Raw genomic sequence first — 15,186 nt, 5'->3', positions numbered from 1 at the left:
ACTCAAAATTTTCCTGAAGTTGCAAGATGCTCTCTCTCATGCTGTAAAACTACTTCAAGGTTGCATCACTGTCCTGGCTGTAAATTACGAACCAGGCTGTTTTAGGTTTGCTAGATTTTAATCTTAGAATCTGGGACAGTCCCAGATGGATAAATTATGCACGGATAGTACACCTGATGTGTTGGACTTGCTGCACATGTGCGATGAATTTACATGAGCGCAGTACTTAGTGTGCAGACTTTAGGCAGCCTGAGTTGCCAGGCGTCTGGAAAAGTGGGCAGTTTCTACAAAAATGTGGGAAAGATGTTTTCATGTACAAGCATGCATGGGACATAAGATTTCTGGGAATAATGTAAATGTTCTCACCAGGTGTCATCCTTCCTTTCATTCCCTTTCTCCCCTTATGGAATATAACTTTTTAACAGCCGAGACCAAATTCCCTTTTAACTTGTGCTCTGAATGGTTCCATGGAAGCCTCCATGGTTCCCTGAGGGGCCAGGAAGTGTTCATCAGGTGCTCGTGTTAATGCTGGTCTTGATTTGCTCCTTGAGGGGCAAGGGGAGAAATGCAGGCTTTGGAATAGTTTCAAGCAGGTTCTGGAGTCCTGTACTTCACAAAACTTTCAGACAGGGTATTTACAGGGGAGTGAACCAATTATGGTTGGAGAAAAAAAAGAAGAAAAAAAAAAAGAAACTTTAAAAGTGTAAAGAAATTATTTGTACAAGTATTTTATTTTTTTACAGTAATGCTTATGATAATGATTCCTGTGACTGTAAGTATGTTCTTTGGGAAAGGTCAAAGTAATCATTGTTTCTTGCATTTCAAACAAGAACTTAGAGCACTGTAGCTTAGACTTTATTGTTTTTGATCTTTCTTAGGAACACAGAATCCCAATCTGGTTCATCTTTGCAGATCCTTGCCTTAATAATAAGATGTGCTAATGCAAGGTGTTTCCAGACTTCCTGTTCCTTTTCTGTTTTGTTTGTTTGTTTTTTTGGTCACTTTCTGGTACTTAGTGCCAACACGTTGAACACTTGTGAATAAACTGGCTAGCAGGCAGTTTGAGGAGAGGGGTCTGGCTGCTGTCTGCACTAGTAAAACCAAATGACTGATGAGTCAAAAGATATGAAAGTTGTTTCAAGATTCATCTCCTGTGTAATAACTCAAGAGACAGCCTCTAGTTCACTCAGTTACTTGGAGGCTGTCAAAGAAAGCAGTATCGTATTTTACAGTACTACTGAAGAAAGCCAACCTGTCACACAAAGACAATTTATGGCCCATTTATTTTCAGCATTCTCCTAATTCCTGTTATTTGAAGTAAAACCCATCTTCCTGACAGACCGGCTTCTTATTTCCCTTAATCCTGCAGCAAAGTGGTAATCCTTCATTTGTGACCTCACAGGCTGTTGCTGCGGAGGATGCTGTGATATCACAGGGCCAGCACTGACTTCACTGCTGTTGGAAAGAGATGTCCTGCTCTCTGGAGGACCTGGGGGAGATGCTAAGTACTTCTGGTGTTCAGCTAGCACTTCCTAAGGAGCGATACCTGGCGAATAGGTTTGCATAATACCTGCCCGCATAGGTGATGAATGATACAGTCAGAGGCTGCATGTCGTGCCAGAGGAAAATGTGTGGTGATTGTGTTTGGCAAGGTTGTTCTTGTCCTTGAAAGAAGTCATGTTATCAGAAGGAAAATGTCACTGGGAAGTTACACAAAGCTTTCTCATCCTCTGCCTCCAAAGATACCACGAGGAAATGACACTGAATGGCAGAATTATTTTGTCTAAAACCAAGAACTGCTTGTTTTGTATCCCTCTCTTCTTCGTCTGAAGAATAGCATTTTGTCAAAACCAAAACTTTTCTTGGAAATACTAATTGCCTTAAAACTTCCACTTAAAGAAGCTTCTCAGGTACAAGGCAAAAAACACAAATTAAACCTTTATGCCATAAAGTAGACTGTTAGGCTCTTAATTATAAATTGAGGTATGAAGGAGACGCATAATTTTAGGCATTATGCCTGAGACTTTCAGATATTACGAAGCAACTTGCATGCATGGTTTCTATTCACATTTCAAGTCTGAGCTTTTATGCCAGATTCCAGAAATGAGTGCCTAAAATTAGGCTCCTCAGTAACCGTCCTTATTTTCAGAAGTACTTAGAGTACAGCAGCACTCAATGGAGATAAAGGGAAGTGCAAATCTACATCAGTTTTGAAACTCAAGCTGTGACTATTAGAAACAACATATGGCAATAGGAACCAAACTTGGCGCTTTTAAGATCTCTGCCTTTCACCATAACAGGAAGTTTTTAGAGAAATAGAACTTGCAGCTTTAAATGTCAGTGGTTTTCTATTTTCAAAAGTGAAGTTATCAGAACTCAGGAAGAAATATTATTAAAAGAAAGAGTAATCCCTTTGCTTTAACATTTTCCTTTTGGATATGCTGGGGAGAATATGATTGAACAGCAGGAAGGCACATTCTTGCCTCTATTAAAATTAGTATTCTATTTTTACTATTGATTATTCAGTTTTTCGTTTTTACTTTTTTATGTGTGGTATGAAAGTTAGTTCCTGCAGAGGAATTTAGCAGGATTATATGCGTATAACTGCCATAGTTGATGTAATATTTGGAAGTAGTATAAGCTAAATCAGGTTAAAAAAGCACCCTTATTCCAGAATAAATATGGATTTACATAGGTATGATTACATGGTGGTAGTTCTGGCAGTAAATCATTCTTGGACCAAAGCTTTGAGGTCAGTTTCCATTTTATGCCAATAACACAGAGGTTCCCCAGATTGTGTTCAGGGAATGTACCAGACCAGATGCTGCATAACAGATATGCAGTGTGACATCTCAATTAAATGTAGTACCACAATTAAAATAAAACACCACAAATTAAAGACAAAAAACCCCTCCTCCTGCAGAGGCTCTGCGGACCACACATGGCACACAAGATGCGCTTTGGGAAGCCACGCTTTTTCAAGTCCTTGTGGATTACTCCTTCTTTCTAGAAACTGCATGTGCATGTGTGTTTTGAAGAGGTTCTCATAAAGGAGCAGTAAACTTCTAAAGCCAGTGTTGGTGATGACATGCTTAACTGCTTGTGTATGTTCTGGTTCAAACTGCCCAAAGTGCTTGCTCCTCGCTGGAGCGATACTGCACATGTACCTTGTTAGCATGCACACTACTAATTTGCTCTCTGCTTTCTTCATTGTCCCCCTAAACGCCCATCCTTCCTCTAGCTTTGCTCCTGCATTATAAAGGCTTAGGAGCAACCCATTGGGGAACAAGCTAAATGTTTCTTTTTAGTTATTCTGCCTGCTCAAAGCCTGGGGGAGCTCATTCAAAGTCATGGAGGGATGCAGGTGCCCCCAGCCAGAGCTCACTCCCGAGCTGCCAGGATTGCTCCCTCTGCTGGGTCACTGGCACTTGGGCTCAGGCTTTGAGCTGCATGCAAGATGCATTTGTTCCCTCAGGCTTTTAATTGAGACTTGGAAGGGAGGCTTTCATTGAATCCTTTGTGTGGCACAGGGTGAAGGTCAGCCTAGAAAACAAAACAAAGGCAAGCGCCCAGTGGATGCAGAGCACATGCAGATCGGCCTTCGTAAAACAACTGTCCTTTTGTTCACTTCTTTCTTCACCAAAACACGCAGCCGTTCCCACTTTGCTTACTCCAGCAATCCTGTAGGCTCTTGGATTTTCCCAGCCTTCGTACAGCTGGAAAGTTTATTTCTCACCATTTGGTTGTTATTCCTGCTTCCGTTTAGCCCTGCTAAGCATTTGGATTCTTTTAGCAAGTCCTCTTTCATCGTTAACGTCACATATGCTGCCTTGCCTGCTTTAGGAGTCAAACAAAATTCATCTCTTTCCTTGCATTTCCTTTTAACCTTTCTTATGTTTTTCCTATATTGTTCCTTGTTTTGCCCTGCAATCTGCTGCTGATCGTATTTCAGTCTTCATAGTCTAGGTTTTTCTTGAAGCAGCCTGTACATTAGCTCTTAACACTAATATTTCTAGGTACCAAACAGGCAGAAGAAACAGCGCAGGTTTCAAAAAACACTTGTAAGGCTGCTTTCATCCCGGGTAGGCAGCGGCTGGCCCCGTGCAGCAGCAGCAGCCTCCTGGGGGTGGCCAGGTGAGGAGAGGGTCACGCACCATCCCCTGCACATTTTACCCTTCTAAATGGGATTTGTGCGCCCTTTGGCCCGTGAGTTAAAATACTGCCTGTGGTTGTAGCTCATTGAAAGGACGTAGCTGTAACTGTAAGCCATTTTTCCTACAGTCCGGAGTAAGGAATGATGACATAAAGACAAGATAGGGAATGACTGTAGTTTTGTTGGTTTATTGTGCATTAAGAAAATGTTGTCTTTTTATGGCATAAAATATACTTACACAGAACTTGGATTTATTCATCCCACAGTTTTGATCTCAGAACTGTATGTGGGGTTTCCTCTCCATATCCAGTGGATATTTGCTGAATTTGTTGTTCAAGAAATAATCCCAGATCTTTTCTTTTGCTGGCCTTTTGATTTAGTTTAATGTAAATTGAGACCGTCAGCAGCTCCTGTGGTCATCTCAGGAACCTAGTCTTTGTATCCTAACTTAGGGCTCTTCTATACCGGGTAAAAGGGCACAAGACACAACTATTTTTATGCACTTTCATCTTTCAGAAAACTGGGTCATAGCAACACTTGGGGAGCACAAGGACTCTTCCAGGTTCTAGTGCTTAATAAATGCTTGGTGAAAGCCCAACACAAAAGTCTTGTCGAGGACTTGTTTAGAATACATAGGAGATAAAAGGGGAATGGCCAGTGCTCATCACAGGAACGGATCCTGGGCAGCAAGGATCAATACCAAATGGTTGTTTTTTAGTAGTGACATTGGAAATGTGAAAGTTGGGCTGGGTAAGGAAGTGGTAACCCTATCCGTCAGGTCGCAGTTGGCCAGGTTCATTAACAGTGCTAAGAAGGACTTCAGGCTCAGCAACAGCTGAGTGAAACAGCTGAGCAGTCCTGCGAAATAATGACATCGGTGATGTAAGGCAACACAGCGAACGTGGAAAAAATCACGTTGGAACCTCTTAGGTTCCTGCTGTTTTAGGAGTGTGGTCTGCGTGCCACTGGGGTCAGAGTGGTGAATGTGGGAGATGAGTGGGTGGTGGTAATTAAAAATGTAAGCGCAAGGCTGTGTAAATCAGGCAGTAGATAAGAAATCATCACACAAGAGATGTACGTCTACGAAATTTTGTCCAGTTTGAATACCTTGTTCAGGTTTGTATCTCACAGGCAGTGAGATTTTCAGATTCCTGAAATTTTGCTTAAAAAAGAAAAGAGCAAGAGGCAGGAAGGTGTTACTGCTGTAATAGAATGCCTGTTGAAGGTTTTGGTTTATGGCTTCCTGTAATGAAGTGAGTACTTAATAAAATTAAGCAAAAACCAAGTGAAATGGACAAGAGGAAATGCATTTGATTTAGTTAATTGTTTAACCATGGGAACCCCTGGTTCCAGGTACTGTCATTTATTTGGGCAGGTAGTTTGGGATTGCTGCGTTTGCTGATAGCTATATTGCGTGGAAGAAAAAATGAAAATCTGCCGGGCCTTGAGGGTCTCAAAGAACGAACTGTTTCTGTCTGGAGCAAGGACATTTCCGGTTAAGATGCAGCATACAACATCGGTCACGCATGCTGTGGGTTTCTAATGCTTCCTCTAAGACACTTGACCAGCACGAGAGGACTGGGCAAGTCGCTGCACTGTTGTGCCGTGGCATTTCCCATGCTCCCATCCCACAGCTGATCACAGGGGAGACCAAAGGACAGGATTTTGAAGTGTGTTGAGACACTGTGGGAAACAGGGGCCACTGCATCTGCCCCACTCAAGTAGATTGTTAGGGGCAGAATATTGTAGTATGGCTACTTCTTGTAAAAGGTGTAGGATATTTCAGTTTCCTAAGCATTAAAGTATATCTTCTTGAATCGACTCCAGCCATAATAAAACCTCTGCTTTCCACCACAGGGAAAAAAATGACCCAGTAAACTCTCAACTGCTAAGTCTTTGGAGCGTCTAACCTTTTCTTTTTAAAACCACTTTGGCACTGTTTTAATTGATTCCATGCCTGGCCTTTTCATCAGGTCTCTTCCAGCCAGGAAAAACCGTGCTGTTAAAGGCTGCTGCAGTACCATGGGACTTGCGTTCAGTGTTGCAGATTCTTATTTTAACCTGAAGTTATCTGCCAGTCATTGCTATTTGTTTGAAAAGCTGTAACCACCGCAGTATCGTCTTCAGGAGGAAAATCCTTCCATGGTTACAGCAGTCAATAGAAATGAGAGAAGGTGCGCTGTGTCATTGGCTTGTATTGCTAATCAGCCCTTCACCTCGCAAGAATTTCGGCTGCTAACTCTCTCGCCGTACGTTTGCTGCAGCATCCCCAGCCACACTGAAAATGTGTTCTGGCTACGCTGAGGATGGCAGTGGAGAATGTGTGGCTAAGGCAGACTGCTTGTGTTCAACAGCCATGTTCTGTGCTTTCAGGAGTGCTTGCAAAGGAATGTTTTCCTTTATAATATTTCCACCCTGAAACAAAGCATCTATGTTTATCACTTTGGTGTTTTTTTTTCTCCTTTTCTTTCTCATGTGCTCATCTTTTCTTGCCAAGTCTCCTCTAGTGTCAGATTTTTTTAATGCTTCTGTCTTTCCTTGCGTTTACTGTTTGCTGCCAGAAAATAGGCAGGCTTTTTTTTCAGTGACATTGTAGCTTTTTTTTTTTGTTGTTAGTGACATTGTAGCTTTAGCATCAATCATTTAAATCAATAGTAAAGTTTTCTATGCAAAAAATATTTTAAAACAGTTTTTTTTTTTTTTTAAATCTATCCCATGCCATAGTCCTGGCTACAAAATCTGTTAGTGAATTCTTCATGTGATTTAAAATGTCACATACTTTCCAGTGAGTTGTAATTTTCTAAAAAGACAATTGTTTCAGCCACTAGGCTTTCGGGGAGGGGGGCGGGGGGGGGGGGGGCAGTTCTGTGGGTTGTTTTGTTTTTCCTGCTAAGACTGGTGGACTCATTGAGATACTATTCACTGGGCAGTTGTCTTAGCAAGTGTTGCACTGGGTCACGGTTTTGTCCTGCATTAGGTAACTTGTAAAGTATCATTTACTTTTCAGTTTAGTTTTTGTGACTCTTCAATGTGCGATATGCTTAAATTGATGGTGGAGATGCTTAAATTAGAAGACTTGGATAGTCAGAGATCCAAAGAGTGAGCTGATAAAGTGTCTGGGCAAGATCATGGTCTGGGAGTCAAACCCAGGAACGCTTGCTTCAAATTTGTCATAAAAAAGATACCTGCAACTGGTAATTCAGGTGTGGCGTAACAATAAACTACCAAGGTAGTACAGCTGAGAAAAAAGCAGATTTCATTCTTATGATATATGAGGCAGGGTATTTCCAGTGAAAGTATGGAAATTTGAATTTCCTTCTACCTGACAGAGGTGAGAGGTTAGCTGGATTGCTAGAATATGATGCAGAATTTTGGTTGTTGCTTTTTAAGGGATAGTTGTGTAAGTTAGAAAGCCTAACGAAACAGGATGGGCAGGTATCTGAGACCCCTACAAGAACGTGCCTTTTAAAGCCAGCGGGACAAGATCTGAAGGAGCGAGGTATGTTCTCTGCAAATATACTGGGGTGCCAGCAGCTGGAGGGGGTATAAAGGAGTATTTAAACTCTCAGACAACAGTAGCACAAAACCAGATGGGCATTCCTTGTTGGGATATTGCTCAATTTAATATCCTGATCCAGTTGCCTCTTGTGTTTTCTTAAGTGGTTTCTTAAACAACCAGGAGATTTGTTCAGGTAAGCGAAGTGGAATTTCTTAGCATGCTGCCAGTAAGTCGTTAGTAGCAGAGCACTGACAACTTGAAATCTTCAGGATGTAGAGATTTCCTCAAGAAATACAAGCATGAGTTTGTGTCTTTCTGATGTTCTTTAGTCTGGTTTCTTCTGTGGCCACAGAAGAAGTGGGTTGTGTTCACAGTCTGGTGTTCAGGTGCCTCCTGCCTCGTGAAGCTGGTTATGTAGAGGTGAGGGTAGTGGTGGATGACCTGCAATGAACAGCTCCAGTCTATTCATCTGCAGACTCCAACTGCTGAGTGCCGATGGCTGATTTTTAGCCTCTAAAATTCAGGATCCCTTGAGGCTGGTACAGGCTAGTCTCAATTTTCAAATTGCTCTTGATAACCTTCTTGGCATCTTTTGGCAGTGTTCTTTTTTTTAACCGTTTTTATTCTCCCATCGATGTCCCCCTCCATTTTAGCACCTTGCTTTTCTCCTCCGAGTTTCCCTCAGTGATAGTGATGGGGCTGTGGCAGCAGAGGAGAGGGATGAATATCAGGGCCTGGCTCAGGAGAGCCCACGGACGTCCACAAGCTGATGTGGAGCTCAGCAAAGGAGGCTGTGTGCGACTCCAGCACGGTGTGGGGGGAAGGAAGAAAAGGGTTTTAACATGGTCTGCTTTCTCACTGAATGAGGGAGGTGGATCTCGGGCTACACCGCTGTACTCAGCGGGTATATCCAGATGCACGGGCACGCATGGAGTTACACCAGAGAAATGCATGGCATATTCATGCCAGGTGCCCTCAGTAAGGCAGCTTTGGTGTCAGAACAGTCTTCTGTTGTGCGCTGGGAGGGAGATGTGGAGGAAGGAGCGGAGTGGCTGCCTTGGCTGGGAAGTGCGTGTGGAGCTGGGGCCAGGCCTTCCTCCCTTGAGGGGATTCGAGGCCAGGCTGGATGGGGCCTGGGCCTACCTGATCTGGTGGGTGGCATCCCTGCCCGTGGCAGGGGGTTGTACTTAGATGAGCTTTAAGTCCCTTCCAACCCGAGCCTTTCTATGATTCTGTGAGCTGATGGCAGTGCTGGTTTGCCCATCAACTTCAGCTCTTCAGACATTCTCGTTCACCTTTTCCTGCTGCTGGTCTTTCCATTCCCATTTGCTCTCTGCCATTCCTGTGGTGTCAGGCACTTGTTGCTGTTCACAGTACCGATCAGAGGGCTGTGTGGTACTGCTCTGAGCTGGTGAATCTGAATAGAGCCATGCCTAGGTGCTTGTGCACACGAGGTACGTGTGCAGGCCTTCAGTGTCTCTCAGGCTTCACATGCTAGAGGAATTCTCTGACTCAGAGAGCTCACAGTTAGATGTGTTCAGAGCAATCAGGCTGCCCTGAGTCAGATTCAAGTACTAGAAATAATTGTTAGAAAGGACGGGCGTTCAGATCCTGTTTTTACATTTCTCTTCCTTCTGCCTTTATTTTAACTTTGGTAATAAAAGGGTGAGTGCTTCTGCAAGAATCTGTGCAGGTGTTTGGAAATACTGCTGCACGCACCAGCCCAGCTATTCCCCTGTGCGTGAATGTTGTCTGGTGCAAAGGAAAAGCAGTCTGGAGCTCTTGTTTTTTCTTGCAGTAGGTGTGTGTTGTAATTCGCTTTTAAGCCCCTAGAAATTTTTCTTCTTGGAATGAGTTTCATTGCTGTAAAGTAGGTGTGGGCTTAGCAGACAAACAACCCAAGTTTCCACAGGATGATCCTGGGGGACCGAAACATTGCAGATGCCAAGTTGGATTCATTAGAGGCTTTGTGGCTGATCCTGCAGCCCTAGGGAAGGCAAAACTCCTGTAAAGTTGAAGGAAGATTTCCTGGAATGAGGCCTTTTTAGGGAACATAGGAGTTGATGAGTGTGTGTATAACACAAAGCCCAGCTTTCAGTGTTGAGATCCTGGCTACTGTGTAACTACAGGTGTAGCAGAGCACCCTGCATACCTTACCCTTGTAAATCAGGTTGGTTATGGTACGGCTTCACTGCATAATAGTTGGCATAGACCTGTGAACAAAAGCGATCTGTTAGCTGCCTAACCCAGCTCTTTGCTGTCCTCTTGGAGCACTTGTAGAGACCTATTTTAGGCTGGGATTGCCTCTTTCACTGCGAGGGTCATTGTAAGGCCAGGTCTCACAGCAAAGTGGGATGATGACCTTTGTATTTAACAGTCCTAAACACCTGCTGTTTTCACTGCTGGGAGAACCTGGGGTAACTGCCTGTTCTAACACAGCACAGGTGAGTCCTGAAGTGCTGTGTTGCAGGCATTTAAGGATTAGGTGCCTGCTATACTTCAAATTGCTTCAGAATGCTTAGCATACAGGAGCCTTTAAAGAAGAGCCCCATGGCAGCACTCCTTTTTTGTTTGCCCCTCCATTTCTGCCTATCAGACTTCTCATTTTGACAGATGACGACTAAAAATAGCCTTTCGCAGTAAAGACAGTTTTAAACATTTCTCTCTCTTAAAACACCAAAACAACTGAAAGCGTTTCTCTGAAGCCACAGCGTCTGTCCCTCATCGTACGCTGTTGCTACCCCTTAGTCTGTGTTTTTCCGATGCTCTGGCTTAGCGTATCCTCACGAAGAGGAGGAAGATCTAGCGTCGGGAGCGAGATCGTGACACAGTGACCTCGTTCTGAGCATTGCCTCCTTTGTCAGTAGCGGCAGGAGCTGAAGCAGCTCCGCTGGCTCTCAGCACTTGGAGCAGTTTGACATTTTCTGCCTGGCGTGGTTTCAGGGCTCACTTTGTTGTGAGCCCAAACGGTGAATAGGATGATGAAAAATGAGCTTGCAAGAACTTGCCCACTGCTTTTAATTTTTTGATAAACAGTTGCAGCAGCATAACTTTGATCCCGAGTACAGTAGAGCTGTCTGTTACGTGCAGGTCTGCAGCATTCTTCGGGACTGACAAAGGAGAGTAAGTCTTTTCTTTTAATCAATAGAATAAAAATTGGTGTCATGCTTAAATAGCGAATAATTCAAGAAAATGCTGCTCTTTGTAAGTCTCTGTGTGTGTGTGTGTGTACACGTATGTCTGTGCATTCGTGTTTTTGTGTGTCGTGTGGCTGTGTGTTACATCAGGAAGATATGTTAGGGGTGAATTTCTTGCCTTGACTAGAGGGTTAAAGCTTTAACTTGTCTTTGCTAATGCATGTAAATAGCTTTCTTGTCCACTTAATGAGGAGGCTGGCTTGTTATCCTGTACAATGCAGCTGGGCACAGTTCCAGAGGCAGAGGCACTTCGTTTCAAAGACAAAGAAGCCAGCGCAGACGTAGGGAGAAACCTGGAACGTTGCGCCGTGGTGGATTTTTTCAGAGCGATGACTCATTTCAGTTCACAAAGGATTCTGGGCAGGGTAGTGAGAAGTCAGGTTGGCTGATCCATTCCTATGACTTCACTTTGCAGAGAGCCAGGCAGAAGAGGAGTGACACTGCAGAATCCTGAGGCGCTGCAGTGGAGAGGTGCTTTGCTAAGACTGTGAGTGCCTTCGAAACAGGGGGTGGTGTCAGAGCGTGATTCCAGCCTTTCCGTGGAAATGGGGCAAAAGGAGAGAGATGTTTTCAAAACACTGTGTGGGAGTTGTATTTGTAGAACCCTTTAGATTCTCTGCCTCCACCGCCTCTGTTGTTTCTTAACCATTTGTTTCTTGTGCTTATGTGAGAATTAAGTGTGAAATAGCATTGCTTTCGGAAGAACTGCATAGATACTGCATTGTCTTTTATTTTCTGGAAGCCTCTACTTCCTGCTTTAAGAGGTGGGTGTTCAGCATATTACTGCCTAAAAACATGCTTTGTTTTTCTTCTTTCAGGTCCTGTGGCACTGATCTGTGCTGTAGTCAGCTTCCACAGTGATATAAAGCCCCAATATGCACGGTGTTGTTACATCACAGCTATTCTGGATACTGTACTGGAGCACGGAACCAGACCATAGGGGTTCAGGTAAGTCCCCCTTTTTTAACATATTGTGTGCCAGGAATATGGACATGGACATTTATTAAGAGATGCATTTGAAAAATATTGAATAAACACATTCTAAAGCACACAATATATTAAAAAAAAAAAAAGCAACACCACAATCCTGCCCTCTTTTGTCCCAGGATAAGCAAGCAACACCACAAAAATCTCCTCAACTGAATCCTCTCTGGGAAAGTTCCATGCTCCAGCAGAAACTTTTTGTGATTGCAGTCATAACACGTGCTGGGATATCACTTTGGATCAGGAGGCAGCTGGCCACAGGACATGAACCGAGAAAAGGAAATCTGTATCACAGAAAATACACAGGATGAATGCATGTAAGACAAAGTCTGGTGACTGGGGGCGTTTTAGCACCTCTTTCCAAACATACTGGCACTTGGTGAACCTGGAGATCATGCTTTTAGCTGTGTCTGACCAACTGAAAAGATAAATTTACGTGATTGAAGTAAAGTTAATAACTGGCAAAAGAGAAGAACTTTGTTCAGAGGCAAGTGTTTACCATGTGGTTTGTCATTTTTAAGGTTGCTGTGCTTTCTTCAGGCTGGTTAGAAATGGAGTGGTCACACTGCCAGGTTTCATTGTTGAAGTGTTCATAACCCGTATCTGCAAGGGGAGGTATGTTTTGGTGTGCATGTGTTCCGGAGTTGCAGAAGGATCTTCCTGGTGAGAGAATGTATGTTAGTGCACTTGTGAAGCCTTTGTTTAAGCTTCTCTTAAACGTGAATAAATGGCTGAATCTTTAACTTATTTTCGTCTTGAAAATGAGTACTCTGATATGTGTAACCGTCTAGTAAACACGACTTGCAGCTTTTCTCATAAAATACTCCAGGAATAGTGTTTTAAAATGAGGATTTAGCTATGGCTGAGTACAGTGCAAGCAATATGCTTTCTGATTTCCTTTATCTCAGATTTGCTTAGTAAAATGTGTTCTTTCCTGTGTTATGCTAGTGTGGATCCAAGGTGTTTCAGAGTAATCTGGGTAATACAGAAATCTGCATATTCTTCCTGTTCCCTCCTGTGGTTTCATCAGATGAAAGCATTGTCTAGCTTAAAATGGCAATTATATGTCATTGTTGTGAGTTCACATATGAAAGGTTTTGTTTGCCACATGTATGCAAGTACCCTGTGATTAGAGTGATTCAGTCATGTTGGGGTTTGGGCGAAAAGGGGACAAAGTGCAATCCAGGCCAGATAGTTGACTTCTTTGGCATCTGTCCCTTCTGTAAGTCAACTTGAAAATGTGCTTTTCTTTTTCTAGAAGAGGCTTTTCATTTACAGTATTCTTGGAAAAAGGTGAAAATAATGTAGGTTGAAGAGCCCTCTTCCTGTCTGTTACCAGCAGTTTTGTTTTTGTCACTCATCTTTTGTTTGAAGAGCCGCTTTCTGTACTTCTTCCTGGAGTGACACAGTGGTTGATTGTTGACCAAAACAGGTTGTTGCCAAGAAAATTTATGTAGGGGATTTTTGTTGAAACTACCACAAGGTACCACGAAGTCACTCTACTTGTTTAATGCCTTCTGATTAATTACATAGCTCTGTAAGCAGCAAAAGTAGGGACTCGATGTGTGTTTTTCGACAAGGTTCTGCCCTGTCTAGAGGGACGTGGCTGTGCCCGAAGCTCTGTGCAGTTGGAGCATGCCTAGCAAATCTCATTGTTGCAGAGTCTCTGTTGTCTAGCGAGTCCTGACCTCTCTGGCACATGCGCATCCTCAGACTGTGACTGTGCAAGCTTCATTTCCTGTGGAAACCAGGCTAAAAATCATGTTTAAAGCTTGTTTTGATCCACAGGAGGCAAAAGGTTGCAAAGGTGTTGAGAGTCAGGATGGAGAAGAGAAGCTGGGCTTTGGCTTCCTATATTTCACAGGATGCAGAGCGTAATCAGAAGGTCTCTTCCCCATATCAAGGAAACAGTGTGTATAAATTCTAATAAAGTGTGGCTTTGCATTGTAATTTCCTTAATTTTCCTTCTGAATGGCTGTACCGAATTGGTTCCATTTATAAGTCAAGAGGTGATTTTTCAAACAGTCCTCATGCAAACTTCATGAGACGGGGAGTTTGACTTCCAGGTCACTTCTTTCCAGCAGCAGAATCACTTATAAAAATTCTGTCATCCGTATGTAGTTGGTAGTTTAATTACTGATACATGGTGTGGAATACAGTCTACTTAATTTTCTCCCAAGATGGTGGCACCCAGACTTTCAGAGGACAGAGACAGTAGATAAACTGGCACTGGAAAGGGTCTGGCTGGTGTGGGTTCAGGACAGGTGAATTTTCATCCCCAACTCTGTTGCAGGCTGTCATTTTCTCATCTGTATGTTAAAGATAGTTATGGTTACCCAGGTTTTCAGAATGTTTTGAAATCCACCGAAGAAATGTGCTATGTAAGAGCTAAGTGTTTATTTTATTTGCTGCGTGATCTTTTGTTCTGAGTAACAGTAATTATTTTTGTCCCACAGGGTAGCGCTAAAAATTCCCAAGGCATAAAGGAGGACAGATCCCATTCATTGCTTGTTATACACTTAGATGTTTTTGAAAATTAAGTACCACTTAAAAAGTGTAGAAAAGCTTTTTAAAATTTTTCTTTAAAGAGAAGTTTGGAAAGACACTGCAGAAACAGAGCTGAAACTACACATATATACATATATAGCATTTAAACGAAACATGCAGTCAGCTGGTGAAAACTGCTTTCTGAGCTCCAGTTTGCATTTAATTGGGAACATAAACATATGAAAGTCAAGGATAGTAATTTGATTTCAAAAGAAAGCTGCTTGAGACAAGCATCAGTCAGAGCTAACAGGAGCCATATGCTGGATGTTTCATGTAAGTGATGTGGTCTTCCAAAAAAGAAGAAAAAGTAGGAGAGGCATATTTGATTTTTTTTGAACAGATCTTTGCTAAAGAAGTTGTAGTAAACCTTCTGTTCATGAGGCTAAACGTGCAGTATTTATGCACATAATTGATGTTAATATATTATATTAAATCATAAACACAAGATATTTTCTGTTGCTGTGCATCAAAGAAGTTTGTTCACTTAACTATAACCACAGAGTGCTTGTAATTTCCCAGAGCCGCAGGATATTTAAGATAAAACTTGGCAAATTAGAGCCTCCCTGAGTAAGGGGGTTTTGGCTTTCGACCACTAGGTCTACTGAAAGTTTTACAGATGTATGCTAGCCTTTTTAAACCAAGAGTAACTAATTACCTCCAGCAGACCATTACTGATGACAAGCTATGGAGGTAATTCTGACACAAAGAAGGTGAAACAAGAGTTGCCTTGTCGTAAAGAAAGTTGAAAAATACTTGATGGAAGAGTGTAAGCCTTGGCTGGTGGCAGTCCCCTACATAACAGAAAA

At 42.7% G+C, this 15,186-nt stretch overlaps 1 protein-coding gene across 12 annotated transcripts in view; it reads left to right on the top strand.

Moving 5' to 3' along the window:
- Positions 1–15,186, top strand: part of STOX2 (storkhead box 2) — a 146,327-nt gene that overhangs the window by 106,739 nt on the left and 24,402 nt on the right. Inside the window, exons 1-2 of one of the 12 annotated variants that reach the window (XM_080590465.1) lie at positions 11,265–11,336; positions 11,668–11,797. The exons of 5 other annotated variants lie outside the window; for them this stretch is intronic. In XM_080590465.1, the coding sequence (XP_080446591.1) occupies positions 11,725–11,797 (73 nt within the window). In that variant the 5' untranslated portion in view covers positions 11,265–11,336; positions 11,668–11,724. Of the gene's footprint in view, positions 1–8,995; positions 10,776–11,264; positions 11,337–11,667; positions 11,798–11,839; positions 12,151–15,186 lie in introns of those variants that run through there. 6 more of the 12 variants (XM_080590469.1, XM_080590470.1, XM_080590466.1 and 3 more) reach the window with 6 other exon arrangements.

The sequence above is a fragment of the Anser brachyrhynchus genome (genome assembly GCF_964034855.1).
Source record: "Anser brachyrhynchus genome assembly, chromosome: 4".
In the NCBI taxonomy this organism is placed as follows: domain Eukaryota; kingdom Metazoa; phylum Chordata; class Aves; order Anseriformes; family Anatidae; genus Anser; species Anser brachyrhynchus.
Note: the sequence above shows the minus strand (reverse complement) of the source record. Positions and strands in the feature narration are given on the sequence as shown.